General features: G+C 37.2%; 1 protein-coding gene across 1 annotated transcript in view; it reads left to right on the top strand.

Annotated features, from left to right (window-relative positions):
- PKP4 (plakophilin 4) overlaps positions 1 to 17,646 on the top strand; it is a 46,102-nt gene that overhangs the window by 16,729 nt on the left and 11,727 nt on the right. The window contains exons 8-9 of the mRNA XM_009585700.1: positions 1,731 to 1,944; positions 16,519 to 16,702. Of these exons, the coding sequence (XP_009583995.1) occupies positions 1,731 to 1,944; positions 16,519 to 16,702 (398 nt within the window). The remainder of the gene's footprint in view (positions 1 to 1,730; positions 1,945 to 16,518; positions 16,703 to 17,646) is intronic.

Below are 17,646 nucleotides of genomic sequence, written 5' to 3'. Positions count from 1 at the left end.
TCTGTAAGGTAATATTCATTTCCTACCCACAGAAATCTTGCCGGGTGAATAACTTTAAGCTTAAAGCCCACTGAATGCCTTTAGATACAGATTCCTGGTGGCTTTTGGCATAGTAGTGGCTTGTCTAATTGATCAATGCCAAACTTTGTATCCCCTGGATTTATAACTTACATGGTAGATATATCTAGGTGTGTAAATATAGGTTTCCTTTTGAAAAATACACATTTTAAACAGAGGTCTAAAAAATTTACAAGTCACCAGTCTTTCATTTTATTTCTTTTATTCTACTCAGGAGGTGATTTGACAGGTGAAAATCACATACAGTGTTGATCATAGACCTTGCATTTAAATTGTTTATTTCCAAGCCTCTTCAACTTGGCTGTTTTAAGGTGTAGATAAAGATATTAACCCTTTTGATACCCAATGCAATTTTCAAGAATGTAATAGAGAGAAGATTCTGGTTTTCCAAGTATCAACTTAAAATGATTTGGCTAAATCTCAGTTATGTTTTCATTGAGAATAATTTTATTCTCCTTGTGTTATGGCCAATAAAAGTCATTGAGCTTTTTAAGCCAAAAATCCATGAAAACTTGTACATGTTAATTTATTTCAAATAGCCTTGTTGGCTTGCCAAACTGATTATTTTACAGGGGCCTCTAAAAGTGCTTTTAACGCTGAACTAGAGAATCCTTAGGACTGTTATGTTTTACATCTCTTCTAACTGTTTGGCCCAGAATCACATCCTGTATAAGCAAAGTATTCAGGAGTGATGGTGTATCTCTTTCTTTGCACCATGGGATCTCCTCCTCAGGGCAGCAGCAGTTTAGCTGCTGTAGGTATGGGGTTTTTAAAGAGATCCTATGCCAACTTCATTAGGCATATTCTATGCATAGTATGGCACAAAAGTTATTGTGCTGTGCTGAAATAATACCAGGTTATAATAGATCAATCTTATATTGCAAAATAGCTCATATTTTTAAAAACAGAAAATAGAAAATATTTTGGGTGGTGATTTTTAATTGAAAATTTATGTTAATCTTGTAAGCAATACTACTTAGTTATCTCTTTAAAATATTTTTATTTAGTAAATATTACAGAATTCTAAAATACTTCAATCTTTTATCATTTCTGTAAGTTATTTTGAACAAAGAAAAGTACTACATGGAAATGAGATCTCAAAACACTATTAAATTTTTTTAAAAATATATAACAAAGAATAAATGCAGCTAACCTGCTTAAGGCAAACAATATAAAAATTTCTTCTTGTTTTACGAAATTTCTGCAGAGCAGCCCTTCCTTTTAAAAAGAACTTCAGATATGCCAGTAAGACTGGATATATGCTAATTTGAACTGATTTTTGTGTGTGTGTAGAAGTTGGCATTTAAATCTTTGCAGCTTCTTATTTCTAATACTCCCTAAAAAGATATTCTGAGGTATAGGAAATTACTTTAAAAACTGCATTACTGGGAAACAAAACTTTAGCAGTAACTATTCTTCTCTGAACACAGCAAATGACTGAAAATGTCCATCAGCATTTTCAACAAGGATGTGAGTGGTTCAGAGGAATTTTCAGTACAGTGTAACAATCAAGTTACGTCCTTACCAACAATATTTCGTCTTGAAGTAGAATGGAATGTACTGTTTTTATAAAAATAAAAGCCTTTTAAATCTGTAGAGTGAAATGGGTGAAATCAATGCGGTGCTGATGTTCCCGACGTTCCATTTTCTAGGTGTGTAGGCTAGGAGGAATCAAGCACTTGGTTGATCTCTTGGATCACAGAGTCCTGGAAGTTCAGAAGAATGCTTGCGGTGCACTAAGAAACCTTGTTTACGGAAAGTCTACTGATGAAAACAAAATAGCAATGAAGAATGTTGGTGGGATACCTGCCCTTTTACGATTGTTGAGAAAATCTGTTGATGCCGAAATAAAAGAGCTTGTAACAGGTAAGTTTTGAATAGAAACAAGCTGAGAACTGTAATACAGATTGTTTTTCCGAAGTGGACAAGACTGGAATAACTGGTAAGTGACTAGAATTGAGTATATTGACTGGATTTTTATTTGTGTGTTGGTAGTTTTTGTGAATACAAAATCACTTATTTTGATTACTGACAGTTAAAGTATTAGCATAGAAGTGTAGATTCACTGGGAGAAGTGAATCTTAAGGTAGTTGCACTAAAGCTCCACTAAGGGTAAATTTTCCCCCGGTATGATTCTCCTACATACACAGCTAGGTCTTGGACAGGTATTTCGTTATTGACTCCCAACATTTGTTTTATTACAGGCTTTTTTTAATCATCTGCTGACAACAGTTTTAAATAAGATCTTGAAGAATTGTGTGTTAAAGTACAGACAGAAAATTGGTATGCAAATTACAGAAGCAAGTATGCAAATTACAGAAGCGTCTCAGTGCCCAGCCTGCTAGTAGAGTCATGGCAAGTGACTGTGTACACACTCCTAGTCTCTTGAGTATGAGGTAGCAGATCTACCTTATAACCCATGCACTTACTTGGCACTTGGTGCAGACGGGAAGTTCAGACATGGCAAGTGACTGTGTACACACTCCTAGTCTCTTGAGTATGAGGTAGCAGATCTACCTTATAACCCATGCACTTGGCACTTGGTGCAGACGGAAAGTTCAGAAATAATAAATGATTTGCAGTTCTAACACATGAAGGAACTCCATTTCCATCAAAACAAGGTGGATTTGTTAGGTACTGCATACATCTGCTATCTCTTTTTCTTAATGTAGGAGTGATTTGTCTATGAAGGTTTTAGGGGATTGAAAAATACGAGAGGATAGAAAAAAAGCAGAATGTGTACCTTCTTTAAACAGGTCCTTTTTCAAGTTTTAGTAGCTCCCTCGTTTGATTTTGTTAAGCTACAAAGCTTAACTACTTACCTATTGAGCAAAGCTGCACAACAGCTGCTCAAGTTAGAAGCAACAGAGGTGTCGTACTGGGAGCCTTTCCAAGTTATTTCCTTGTTTAGAAAAGCTATTAAGTAGAGAAAGGACTCTGTACAGAATGTATCCAAAGCATTGAAGTTTAAGTTCATATGCAGGCTATTTTCCTTAAGTATTTTCCACATAAGCAAGCATTAAGATAACCTGCAGCTTTCATGTTTTCTCTAGAAGGATACAATTTTTTCTTTAAGAAGTTATGTAAATGGAATACTTAAAACTAGAATTACACATTAGCTGCCTTGTCTGCTCTACAAAATTCATGTTTTATGCATTTAAATTACTTGTGCTTTTAAGATGTTAGGGATGGTTCCACAGACAAAGCCAAAGTCAAATTATTAATTATAGAAGGTATTTAGTCACTATTAAACAAACAAAAAAAACCCCTACACTGTTATCTTTCAAAAAAGATATAGCACATCATCTGTGAGTAAAAAGATTTTTCAAATAAATATGGTATTTAATTTGAATTAAATAATTAATCTTTAAATAATTAAAGATGACTACTTCAGAAAAAGTGACTCAGTTTTTAACACATGTATTTTTAATTTTTTTTAACCAGCTACAACAAAATGGAAAGTTTTGACCTAATCATCTTCTGGTTAAGTCAGTGGCATTGACTTCTGTTAGAGTTAGACCAATGCTGAACGCTTGAGAAAAATCCACAGCAGACTTTCAGAGCTTAGGGATTTTTAAGTGCTTTCTATAAATAGCAATATAAAGAAAAGAAGTGGAAAAGATCCAATGATTATTTGTTTAATAATTTAAAAACTCCACCTATGTCAGAACTAAAACTAACAAACCACACCCAGTTTACTATGTTTCCAGATTAAGATAATGTAAATACAGAGAAATTAGTATCAATCTACACCACTAGAAACACTGTATGTCTGCTTTCTAGTTTAAAATTAGCACTATTCATTACTGCTATAGTTTATTCATAATTTTTCATATAAAATCGATTTTCCAGTGTAACATTTCTTAATGAAGTGTATAGTGCTTTTCTTTTTCCTGAGGATGGTCTTTCTTCCTTACTAAATAAATTATACTTTCATTATTAACAGTATCAATTGCCTTTGAAAGATAACAGGTATATCTGGTGGCATTGCAAGTGAAATTCATCACGTTTACTTTAATATGCAGTTAGATAGATGAAAACTTCGTTATCCCAGATAAGTGAAATTAGAATAACTTACTTCTTGCGATCTGTATAGATATTTTTCACATGAATTCATTTATATAAAATTTGTGAGGAATCATTTCGTCAAAAGCAATCTTCTAATCTCAGAAATTATTTGGGAACATGTCCTAAAGATTAACTATGATAAGTTTGAGAAGCTAGCATACTGGGGGAGGGTTTAATTGCACAAACATGTTTTATAGGAGTTAGAAAACAGTAGGAGTACTGGGGTCTATATTTAATTAACAGCAACTGAAATGACAAGATTGAAATGCAGAGAGATAAAGAAGTGAAAACTGAATAGAAAGTTACATTAAATAATACAGAAAGCGCAATTGCAAAACCACAAGAATGATTTAAGAGGGAAACCAGTCATCTTTTTAATGGCTATAGATTATTCAGAAAATAAAAGGTGCTAAATCACTTTTCATAATCATTATATGAAAATGAAGTAATAATTTTTTATTTTTAAAAGTTTTTAAAAGTTGGACTTTGGAGTGCATTGGAAGAGGATAACTCTTCACTGAGCTTGCTCCAGCTGTATGCGGTTTCCATTGCTCCTGACCCATGGCAGCCTTCCTGTCCTGTGCTCTGCAGTAAAAGAGCCTTTAGAAGGGAAACTACTCTTTTTTTGGTAACTGCAACACATTTCGTTAGATTTCAGCACCAGTGCGTTCTGGAGGCTACTGTTGTTCACATTCCAGCACAGCTTCAGCACTAGGCAGCAGAAATATTGTTGGGGCCTTGCTGACTGTGTACAAGAGCTCCATTCCCTAGCAAGAGACATGAAGGATGTGCACTGGTTTATGCTGTCTGGATATGTTTTTGCGTTGCAGTCAGCACAGCCTGGAGTCAATCTGTGAATTTCAGGATCTCATAAGGAAGGCTTATTCAGCAGAAAACTGTCTATGAGGTAGAAATGGAAATATGCATATTCTTGAACCCAGGTGCAGTTTCTAACAATTGAGTCTACTTTCAAGAGATTCTCAGAAACAGGCCTTTAATATGTTAAAATGTAAGAAACATTAGTGTACTCCACTACTGCAAGTTTTCCAGAGAAAGCGAGTCAGATGCCTACCTTAATAGAGTAGTTTCTTGATTTTCATCACATCTTCAGCAGCAGAAATGAGCCACAAACCGTGCCCTCCCCAGGGGGTTGGAAGTGACAGCAAGTGACAGTGCTGAACCTGGAGGAGCGGTACGATTTTATAGCTGGAAGGAGGGAAGAATGAGCAGAAATTCCAGCAAGAATTAATCACTAGCTTAGCTGTATGGTAAAGCTCTGTCCTTAAAGGGGAAAGAGGTTGTTCTTGATGGTCCTGGCAATTCTTCATAGTTTTTCTTCAAATTAGTACTACCTCAGCCAGTTCAGTTCAGAAATCCTGTTCTCTGTCCAGCAGCACGATCTTTTCTATACAAAGTGTCATTGTGAGAGATTGCATTCTTGCAGCAGTTGACACTGTACATTGTTGCTTGTGTATTTTTGGAAAAGGGACCCGGTGTTCTGCAGTTCTGGGCAACCTGAGGTGACTTTTGAGAAGGTACAGAAATAGCTTCAAGTCCCACACAATTTTGCAAACTAAGCACTCTGTGAAATGGGTATAGTTTCCTTTCATAACTTTCATGTTAATATAATATTTACCTCAATTCTACTTTGTATACAATCCAAAGTACTTTGTGATCAACTGAGTAAAACCTGCAGAGGTAGCATGTGATCATCCATGTTCAGCAGTGGTCCTCCAAGCTGGTGCAGCTGCTGAAGAACTCTTAATAAACTTGCCACCCGTTTGGTTAACACTACCTGATGTGAGTTGTGGCAGTGGAATTCATTGCATTAAACTTGTCTAGGGTCTTAAAAATCTGGATTAAAATGCCAAGATTCAATACCAAAATACAGCATGAAAAAACACAGCTGGATACAAAGGAGAAACAAAGTTCTTTGCCAGGGTTCCATGAATAGTTGAGCCCCCATAACATGCCAGAGTACAAAGCTGTTTAGCAGGGAATGAGCAAATCGTACTTTTCTCTTTCCCATCCAGAAATTTTATCTGCAGATGTTTTTTCGTTTTTGTTGCGGGGGGGTGTTTTTTTTTCTTAACCCATGACTTCAGCTTGACTTTAAACAGCTAAAGCTGTTGACTGGAGACACAGACATCATTATGCATTGATGTCCTGTAGTCCTAATGAAATTGCTTGCTTACCATATACATTTCATGTATTCTCTGAATTAGGTAACAAAATAAAGCTTTGAAGAGTTACCACATAAGGGATTTTCTGGACAGAGCAATTATTTTACAATCCTATTACCGTTGCTTAAGTTACATCAGTAATGTAACCAATTCAACACTGAACCTGTAACCAGTAGAAACAAACCAACAAAAGAAAACCCTTACAACACTAAAGAGAGAAGGTGGGCTTTAATTATCCTCACACTTCATTGCTATCTGTTGGAAAAGACAGATTTGTCACCTGCAAATATTGCCATAGATCCAAGTCCAGAAGGATTATGAATAAATACAAAAAATTTTGTACATCAGAACAGTCGTTACACAATTGTCTTAATATTTTTCCCTGAGGAGAAAATGTTAGAGACAAGGAGATGATAGGAGATACTTCCCATGTAACAACTTCTCTCGGTTAAGGAACGTTGCTAGCCTGTCATCCATGAGGAGCTGCTGAGGATCAACAAACTCATTCGGTCCTGGCCTACTTTTGATGAGCAGTGAGAAAGATGAAGCCAAAGTTCTGCTTCCAGATTACAGCTCTTCTAGTAACTCCAGCAACTGTTAGTAAAGTGGCTGAAGATCTAAACAGAATTATTTATCTTGCCTGCTTAATTTTTGCTGTCTTCTCTATATACAGCTAGATCAGCTGTTTAGTGTCCACCAATGTTACAGGGAGTATCATAGCTGGCATGCAGAGTTTGATCTCTGGACCTAACTGGCAGACATTTCCTCATCACAGATCTTTGAACCTCCAGATATGTTCCAAGTAAAGTGATACAAAAACATGAAGACTGAAGACTCAACTCTGTTACTCCAGAGTCTTGTCCTTTTTCCTTTTAATAGTAATTTCCTTCTTGGGAAGAATCCTTTTCTCCATTATTCTCTAAGTATTTCTTGAATCCTTACGGGGGGGAAAGAAAAAAACCAGAAAACCACCCCCAAAACTTTAATCACTGAAACTTAGTGGTTTAGATTTGTCTCTCTGTTTCTGCTCTGTTACAGTCTGTAGAAATTTCAAGTGCTTTTAAAGTGTCTTCTGCATAAGGAAGGAACATCATCAATTAAAATCAATTTCTACTTATTAAAGGTGTACTGGAACGGCTTGACCGGCATCTTAGAGCCAGAGACCCAGGACCTTTAGAACAAAAAGCTGATTCTTTCAAATTTTCAGGAGGAAACTGTTAAACCAAACTCTGTCTGCTGCACTGTTATGTATATGTGTTTCTTCAGTTTGGTTCATCTTTGCTCCTTTTAAGCACTCACTTCTATAGTCAGTTCCTCAGAAAAGTCTTCCAGATGACCCTGTTTTCTTTTTTTTTTTTTTTTTTTGCTGGACCAGAGTTTACATTAGATAGTCAAGATCATTTGGCTTTAACCAAAGCTTATCAGGTTCAAGGATGGGATCTAAATTATGTAAGGTTTTTCTCTTTATTTTCTAATTAGTAGGCGTTTCAGTCTAGAAAACCAGAAGTTTATGGGCAAGGCTTTTCTTTTTTTTCATTTGCAAGTGTTAATGTATGTCCCAAATCTATGTGGAAAATATCCTCAAAACACCTACCAGTACTATTTCTAGTTGCCTTCATTTTTAGAGAATGGAGTGCCTTGGCTTTCCTCACCCTATCTGCACCCATTAACTTCAAACGTGAGCTCTATTGTGAAGTTGATGGTGTTAAAACAGAACTCTGGCAAACCTCAAATACCTTGTCCTTGTATCAGTAGTCCTCAACTTCATTCATAGTATGGTGTTTGGAGGGTTGTTTTGTTGTTGCCTCCCATTTACAAGGTCATTGTTACTTCCACATACTTTTATCAGCTATCACTAGCTGGTCCTGTCCCTTGTTGCATCTTCTAATTTATCTGAGGTTCAAAACAACTTCAAAGCCCTGTAAATGCCAATCACTAGATCTGCTGTCAGCAAGTGTTGTTATGCCAAGGAAGATGACAGATGGGGTCAAAGAACAATCCCTCTGATCTGCTTTAGGAGGCTGTCTAATTCAATATTTTTGAGTGTTTTAAGTGTTTCTTCTTTGAGAGTCCTCTTACGCAGGACTTCGGGCTTATGTGTTCACAGAATCACAGAATAGTTGAGGTTGGAAGGGACCTCTGGAGGTCATCTTGTCCACCCCCCCTGCATGTGCAGGGTCACATAGAGCAGATTGCCCAGGACCATGTCCATGTTTTACCTGTGTGACAAATACTTGTCTAACACCCTGATTTGTGGCGTTACATCAATTCTAAAAAATTGTTTCAGGACAGGATAGGAAAAAGATGAGGGGGCTCTAAAACACCTTCAGCGAGTAACTTCTGTTAGCCAACTTAAAGGACTCATCTGACTCTGTCAGTACTCCAATGTATAGACCCTAAATTTTGGTAATTTTAAGGTCTAGTGCATAAACCTATACACTTTCCATAAAGATTCTTTTATTAAAGCTATTAGGATTTTTATATTGACTTTGTTGGGACCTGATCTTATAGCAGATGTATATCTACATCTTTAAACTTAAATTATACCTCTGAATAACCTGTTGAGCATTTTCATTCCGCTTTCATCTTCCCACATGATCTTGAACTATTTGTTTTTTCTCTCCCATCCAGCCTCTTTACAGGAAAACATCAAAGTAGTTTACATAGCTTGATGTGAATGCTTGTATTTTATTATATCTTGTACGTACATCTCAGCTGTTTAAAAGTATTTTATCTACAGTTAAATCAGGGTTACATGTTTTCATTATTTTTTAATACTTATGCTAGAACATAAGGACATTATGCTAGAACATTCAAGAGCCACACATCTAGTTTTTTTCTATACTAGGTAATATTTTCATTTTTGAGAAGGCAGACATAGTCCTTAAATGTTGCTTTCATTTTTATTCTTACAATCTAATAAATTTAAATGACTGGCCAAAACTTTGGAGATGGGTATTTGTGTTTGTTGAAGATTTGTGTTCCTTGTCACTTCAGATGCAAATGTCAAGGTAAATTCTCTGTCTTATCTAGAATAAATTTTATGACAAAAATGTCCAACCATTGCTAATACCAAAGCAGTTTTGTCAATGATAGCAACTGCAAATTTTCGTGTAGATAAGGCTCTCAACTTTATCATGCTACTTATTTTAATTTCCTGAGTAGGATTATTTTGGACAATGTTCACAGAAATGTTATTTTAGGATGGTCATCTCTGAGAGCTGTAAGGGTCAGAATTTCAGGCAAAAACAGGGCAGGCAATCCCTGATCAAAAAAAGAAAACAAAAAGACGCACTTTTCATTAGAACTACAGAAGCTTTTTCATATGGCATTTTAAACTCTCCTGCAAAGCTTACTGATTTCCCCCCCTCCCGCCCCCCTGGTGCTGTTACTGCTGATTTCCTTCCTCCATTAAGAATTATCCATGCTTGGTAATGCTGATATCTTTTGAACTTTAGCCTTCTCTTCTCAGATTTTCCTCACCTCTCGGCAATGTCAAGGACTAATAGTGGTTTGTGATTTTTCTGCTGTATTTTATAGTACATTCACAGACTAAGGAAGAAACATGAGGCCAGCTGAAGCAATCAGTTGAATTATACTCAAACTAAAGTGTAACATGAGTGGCAAGCATAAGCTCCTCTCCTTCCAAACCCAGAGATGCTAGGGACAATAGAGATCTGCTTAGGTAGGTAAATGGACTTAGCACTCCCCTTGCTACACAAGAGTTGTTTGTGAATGGGATGTTCACTGGTCTTCCAGAATGATGGAAGTTGCAGCTAATAGATGTTGAAAAGTATTTTTTTGGAAATTAATCCTCTACCTACGGTTTCACAGTCTCTTTGGACTTTGGCAGACGATTCTGTAACAGTTAAATACTTAAGTGTACCTCCACAACAATGTGGACTAAAAAGGCACTGTTATTTAAATAACATACAAAATTATACTGTAATCCCAGAAGTCTCTTAGACCTTACCTTAATACAGCATTGTACCAGCTCCTACCACCGTTTTCCTTATCTTTTAATGGAAACTTCCCAGATTATAACTGCCTTTGCCTTTAGCATTTATTTCTAATAAGCACTAAATTTGGTCCCAATTATCTTAAAATAAGCACTCTACAAATAATCAGATTGTATTCTTATTTTTAACGTGAAGACTAAAGGGTCTAATACACAGTTCTACTTTGTAAAATAAATAGCTGAAGACTTCTCCCAAATTAAGAAACGGAGTGTCCTGGTGAGAGCTTTTGCCTTCACATAATAACACCGGGGTAATAAATCATTCATCATTTAATCAAGCTACCTCCTTGAGAGTCCAGCTTCTGGGCAAGTTTTGACATAGTTACTCAGTGGAACTCTAGTGATTTGCCCTTCGAACACTCCCAGGCTAATCCTTGTGGACAAGTTAGTATCTGCGAAAGTTTAACAGGCTTCTTGGAGGGATTGAGTTTAGGGAGGTCCTCTAGCTGTTTTTTTCAGTCTGTGCCATTGTGCCCACATACGAAAAAAAGATGCTGCTGGCTACTCTCTTCCAATTTTTTAGCAAGCATCTAAGTTAGTGTTCCTCTGAAGGCAAGGTGGGGTGGGGTGTGCCACGTCCCTTATGGGTCTAGCGAGTGCTGCTGCAGCTAACTGCATTGGTCCAACAACGCCTGGGTATGTAGTATATCATCTTTTGTTGCCTTGGCATTTCAAACAGCACCCAGCTGCTCCAGCTTCTTCACAAGCTATAGGTTAGCCAGTAAATATTTAAAGGCAGTCATACTTAGCAAGGCTGAGAGATTTACCTCTATGTGAATAACCATACAGTGATATTTTCAAAGCTAGGTCACATAGAATCGAGCATGGTATTTTCCTGTATGTGTTAGATAACTAATAGTAGTCGGAGACTCAGAATAGAATTTTTCTCTTGCATAGCTTGCTTTAACAACAAATGTTTGGGGGGTGGGGAGGAGGTTTAGGTGAGATCTAATATCTAGTTTGCATCGCAAATTGCGTGAAATACGGTTTCAAAAACTTAAAGCTATAGGCCAGTGAAGCATTTAGATTTCTCACTGTTAGTTACCTATGAAATACTTTTCTTTAGCAAGGGCATACAGTCACAGAGGAGATTACAGTATGAAATTAAATATGTATTTGAAATAGCTTGCTTTATGTAATCGAACTGTTAAACCTGAAGAATAAGTAAACTTCAGCTTATTTTGAGTGTGTAAATGTAATGCAATACAAAGTTTGGTGAAGCCATAAACAATTTTTGAGAATCACTCAAAAATTTTATGAAAAAACCCTCTACAGCAACTTTAAAGAGTACTTTTTTTAAAATTATTTTTTTATTTCCCAGTTTGAATCAATTCTCTTTCATTACTGGAAGTCTTGCTGTACAGGAGCTGGAGTTATGAGCCATAAATAATACTTACAAGGTGGCTCTAAAATGGGTCTGTGTATTAAAAGTATCAAGAATCTCTGAACACTTTAACATGTGAAGTATCCATTGTTGTGGATTTTTCCTCTTTAGTTCCTCAGGATTATCAGACTCTGAATGAGATAGTCTGCTTTTTGCTGTTTACAAATTAATTTATTATTTTGTCCTATGTCAAACTATTGGAAGGAAATGTATAATTTTCACAGAAGTAATATTTCTGTGAAATAGCAGGTGATTTAAAAAGTAACCAGACAGTAGGTACAAGTAAGAAGTCCAATTGTAAGGAAAAAAATTAAGCAGGTGTTCTGTCACACAGGAAGTCTAAAAATATCAGGGACACTGAATGGGTGAGGTACGGTTCCAGAAGAACAAAGGTTGTGTGGTCAGAGCGTCTGTGATCTGCAGCAGACCTCTCTCTGTGTGTACCTATTCCTGACTGCTACCTCATGACTACCGATGGGAAGGTTCAAACGGCATGTCCTTCAGAGGTGCCAGAAACCCATTCAGTTTTGTAAGGAGGTAAACTCTTCTTCTGTTTGCTGGTCCTAGTGCTTCTTCTATTGGAGAGGACTCACTTCTGTACATTAGCTATTGAGAGCACAGAAAGGGGAGGATAGCAGGAGAAACAAATCTAACAAGTAAGAGTTGGAGGTGTCCCATCTTGAGCCAGGCTGGAAAAAATTAGGTTTAGGAGCCTGGAGTTGGGAAGCGGAAGAGAGCAACTCTAAGATTGGCGTCAGATTTCTGTCGTCATTTGATGAGGATCAGGAACTGTGGGAAGATCTGAACACCAAGATAAGTATAATAAACAGATGGTATGAAGAACAAGAAAAAAGGAAGTGGCTGGGCATGTATTCTTCGAAATCTTCAAAATTTTCTGTTGAAACAGACAGTAGGTTTGGTTTATTTGTTCTTGGTTGCATATCCAGTCCCTTTTCAGAAGACTGGATCAGGTGGGAAGAGGTTGTTGATGGCAAGATGTAGCAGGCAGAGGAAGGAGTGAGAGTCACAGCAGACTCTGCTGCTCATGCAGTGTCAGTGGGACAGCTAAGAGGAACAAGAAGCAGACAGCACAGGCACGGTGCAACGTTTGCTTCTTGTGTGGACATTCACAGATAGTGTGTTTTTAAAAAAGCTTCTGGGGGTCTTGGCATATGGTAACACCCGGGGAAGCAGATCACTTGAACACAATGGTTTGTCACTTCCAGATGGTGACAAGAGTCTCTCTTGCAGGAGTCCTTCCAACGTGTCTTTAGCTGCATCATCTGAGACTCCCCAAATTGCTGTTCTTCTGAATTCTTATATCTAACTGTCGCATGGTCCTATGAGGTCTCTCCAGTGTATGCATGATCCATTGCTATTGATCATTGTAAGATAGCTAGGAGATGTTTTGTATGTAGTTTAATCATATTCAGAAGACTGTCTTGCATGACTGTTTTTGCAGAATGCCCTTTCTATGGACTATTTACAAGTGTCTTTATAATATACTATGTAGCCAACTCTGTAACAGGACTAGCATAGGACAGTCTCTGGAATAACCAGATTCTTCACTCATGATGTTAATCAATACATTAAAACACAAAAAATGGTCTAGGCACAGCAGGAGCTGACTGGGGGAGATCTTCAGGACAGTCCAAAAATTCCCATCTGGAGAGCTTCTGCACCAATTAGTCAAAAACTCTGTTGTAAGGTGGCTAGTTGTGTGGCTGTGTTAAAAACTTTTACTGTCTTATAAATTTTTGGTTTTGTCACCTCTTGTAACATTTACTGTCTTGTCCCCCCATAATTTATTTCTGAGGAAACTAAATGTTCGAGATCTAGTCAAACCATATGGTTTATAGTAGCAATTTTATTGGGCTATTGTGGAAATGCTGTTTAATGTTTGTTGCTGAGTGTACACGGCTATACTAATTTACAATTAGTAAAATACTGTTTGTGAGGAAAAGATTTAGAGTAAGATGAGTACCTGCTGAGAATTTAGATGAACTTTAAGCTGTGTTTCATGATGAAAAGGATAATTGAATGCCGTGTTTAGCATATTACTTGCATATACAGTTCTGCTGATAATTTACATCAGATCTCATACTTTTGTATCTGAATGTCACGTAAGAAGACTCTGCAGGTAGGGAACTATAGAATTCTGCCTGAGGATAAAAGATTGATAGCTAATTGGCTAATTGGTGAATGTAAAATACTCTAGACTTCTTGCTATAGTTTCCAGGAAGAAAGTTTCTGTAGTATGTTTACATTAGCTCTTCTATGTTCAGCTCTGCACTTAAGTATCTAATATCCCAGGCATACAATGCAAGAAAGCAGTAATACCAGTGCAGGCCATTCTTCCCATGTTTATCATTTGGGGGGGGGGGGGGACCAAAACAAAACCATATTCCCCCCTCCATTGTTCGTCTTGCATTCCTCCTTTTTGGACACTGGCTTTCCAGGTTCTGCCTGATCTAGAATCATGTCAGGTCACACACTTGGGACCTTTACTGAATACTCTTTAATGGCTGCCACCCATCTGCCAATCTACCTTCTCTGTCATTTTTTCAGAATTTTTTTCACAAGATCTCATGTTTGCAAAACACTGATGATCTTTCAGCCATGACGTCCATAGATTTGGTTTCTTCTCGCTTCATTTTTGCTCTTGTATTCTTATGACCTTTCTTTTAGCTGTTAACTTCTGCCTGCAAAGTTGTAGAGATTTCCAATGTAAACAATCTCTCTCTTAAGAATATTGCCAAATCTCTTCCATGTTCCTTTTTAAGAGGTAGTTTATAACTTTAATCTCCAAGTTTCGTATAAATCAGGATAACGATCTGTTTCTTCCCTCTCCCAAACCTCTTTCTTACAGGGCTGTTGAAGACTCCCCCTTTGGAGGTCAGATGTTCATGCCTTTTTTTGAATAGGATGAAGAGTTCAGAAAAAATGCCTTGTCTCTTCTGATAAATATGCCTTCTCATCTCAGACTGCCGACTGGCTAGAACTAGTGAGGCAACAAACGAAAATACCACTAGGGATCAGGTTACACACTCACAGAGGGCATGCAGTTTCAATGGCATCTGTAAGGAGCATTTTTATTTCTGAGATTTAGCTGCCTGGTTTTAGCTGCCCTTCCACTAAAGGCCGTACCCTTGTCTGAAGTACAAAGCATGACACATTTCTCTTAACAGTGTAGCGACAGTTCCAGTAGTGACCTCCTCCATATAACCTCTGTAAGTCAGGAGCTTACTGCTGACGGTCACCCATAGTTGTAATGTCCATATGAACAGTTATTGGAGGGAGGTTACCAGCAGCTGCTTTCTTACATTTACATTTACACAGTTACTTGCCTGTGTAAATGTGCTGGTAATACCGGGAAGGTAAACGCTTGAACCAGTAGTGAATAACAAGTAGAATTTCTGAAGGAAGAACAACAATAATAGGAAGCAAATAGCAAGTTACCAAAAATTGGTGTGCGTCAAACACATCAAAGTTTTATTGCCAAATGTTATTTGTCAATGTGTTCCAAATGGCTATTTTTGGTAAGCATAAATTTTCAGGGAATTCAGGGTTGTGTGTGGCAAAACACGTCCCTCTGTCTAGGTGTCCTGCTACATAAATAGCGTTAGTCAAGTTGTAATGTCCATATGAACAGTTACTGGAGGAAGGTTACCAGCAGCTGCTTTCTTCGGAGATATTTTTTCTGTTTGTGTAAATATTCACACCTTACCTTCTACACTGGAATTCTGCTCTGGGAGAGGAACCAACTAGTAGTGTAGGGTGCCATTCCTGCCAGGCACGCTCGGGAAGCAGTGTCACTGGTACCCCACTCCATTCCAGCTGCAGTGACTGGGCATGCACACCTACAAATGTGCATATAGATGACAGACATCAATAAAACTCTAGTTAATAGTAAATGACTTAAATGACTTCTTTTTTTTTATATGAAGGTTTGTGCTGAATTAATCTGGCAAATCCATTAGTGACCTCTTTAGGAACAGGAGTGTCTGCTGTGGCATGTTTATACAGCTTGCACTGATTTGGCATGTTGCCTGACGTATTACAAAAAAAGACAGGTTTTTCTTCCCATTACGGGTAGTCAGTATGGGATTGATCTTCAGATACCTAAGAAAGATATTAGCGTTAGAGAGAGATAGTGAGCTGGAGGCACATGTGTTTCAGAAAGATGGAAAGGCGTTTTGCAAATGAGATGAGAGAGTTTGCTTCTAGGGAATATTCCTGTAGACTCCTGTAGTGCAGTGGGGACTTCCCCCTCTCCTCTCAGGTAGCAGAATGACCTGTACCTCAGGAAAGAAAGAAGGGAACATCTCCCGTCAGTCAGCGTGTGTTTCTGCTGAGTGTTTTTCCTTAAGAAGAGTATTTACTCACTGATATGTGTGTTTTCCTTCTCAGTATTGTGGGAGACCTAGCTGCTGATCTATTCGGATTATTCTGATTATCATCTTGCATTCCAACTCTTCCGTCAAAGAGCTTACACAGCAGCCAGACAGCTAAAGTGAAGGCTGCTGAATACATTATAATCTGAAGTTTAGAAATATTTATTTCACTCTGTGAAGTGAATCTTTTAATGGCAGCTTTGACCACTTACTGACCAATAATGTTGGAATAATATTAAAGTTACATTGCAAACTAATTATATTTCTTTTGGTTTTGCATAGGTAAATTATCTTTCTCCTGTTTAAAGTGATGTCTTTTAAGTTGTTAATGTTGCTTTATACTTGTTTGCCAAGTCTTTTTTGACTTTACTGCAATGGAAATCTTTTCTTAAGGGGTTCTCTGGAACTTGTCTTCATGCGATGCAGTAAAGATGACAATCATTAGAGATGCTCTGTCAACACTAACAAACACTGTGATAGTGCCACATTCTGGATGGAACAGTTCTTCCTTTGATGATGATCATAAAATTAAATTTCAGACTTCCCTAGTTCTACGCAATACCACAGGATGCCTGAGGTAATTTGCTGTTCTAGAAGACTCGTTTTATAGAGTAATCATGTTCTCTAACAGGTCCTTTTTCTACTCTAATTTTTAAGAGAGAAGAGTTGTTGCATTCTATAAATTACATACAGATCTATCATTTAGGCAGCTTTTGCTTTTTTTTTTTCTCCATATTAGAAAAATATGAAAAGTACAAAGTTAGCCACTAAGAGGTGCTAACTATAATGTCTAGTGGTTAAATTTTGGTTGTTTTATAAATTACAATCATTGCACTTTTCCCCTATTAATTACTGCAATTTTTGTATTGTGTGCAGGGCTTATGAATATTATTTAGGAAAAAAAATGTGCATTTGGTGATTCTTTATTGTTGTATACATTTAAATAATTATGTTTGTATATGCATACATATCACTAAAGAAGTGTTTGACTATTCTCTTTGTCGATTTCTCAAACAGCAGTAAGAACCAAAAAAAGTATTCAGAATAACAAAAGGCAAAACTAAAATATCTGAAAAGATAACTCAAGGGCCAGGGGTAGCATATGAGCTATTTCTGTTCACTTTTAGGTTTCTTTGTAGTTTTAATTTATTAGATTTCAAATTGTGTTCCATTAAACAGCAGAGCAAGGCCATTGTGTTTAAACAGAACTGGAATTGCTTTTTATTTGCTGGTAACCCTTCTGAACTTCAGAATATTTTCATAAACTACTTTCACGTTGTTGTGCACTGGGTTGTTTTTCAAGATGATGAGTTTTACACCGCTTTTGAACATAGGGCTGTGCTACCATAGTAGTGCAAACATGATGTCTAGAGAAAAAGCACCTCTGTGGACAGGCACGGTGGCATTTTTTTAGCAGCAGTACCATTTACCATGTGCATCCAGTCACAGTGTAAGCTTCAGGTTTTGCAGTATGGTGGCCTTGAAGGCGAATATTTGTCTACATCCTTTGCTGCTTATTCT

The sequence above is a fragment of the Fulmarus glacialis genome, unplaced genomic scaffold (assembly GCF_000690835.1).
Source record: "Fulmarus glacialis isolate BGI_N327 unplaced genomic scaffold, ASM69083v1 scaffold34699, whole genome shotgun sequence".
NCBI classification, from domain to species: Eukaryota; Metazoa; Chordata; class Aves; order Procellariiformes; family Procellariidae; genus Fulmarus; species Fulmarus glacialis.
This window is presented reverse-complemented; position numbering and strand designations above follow the sequence as displayed.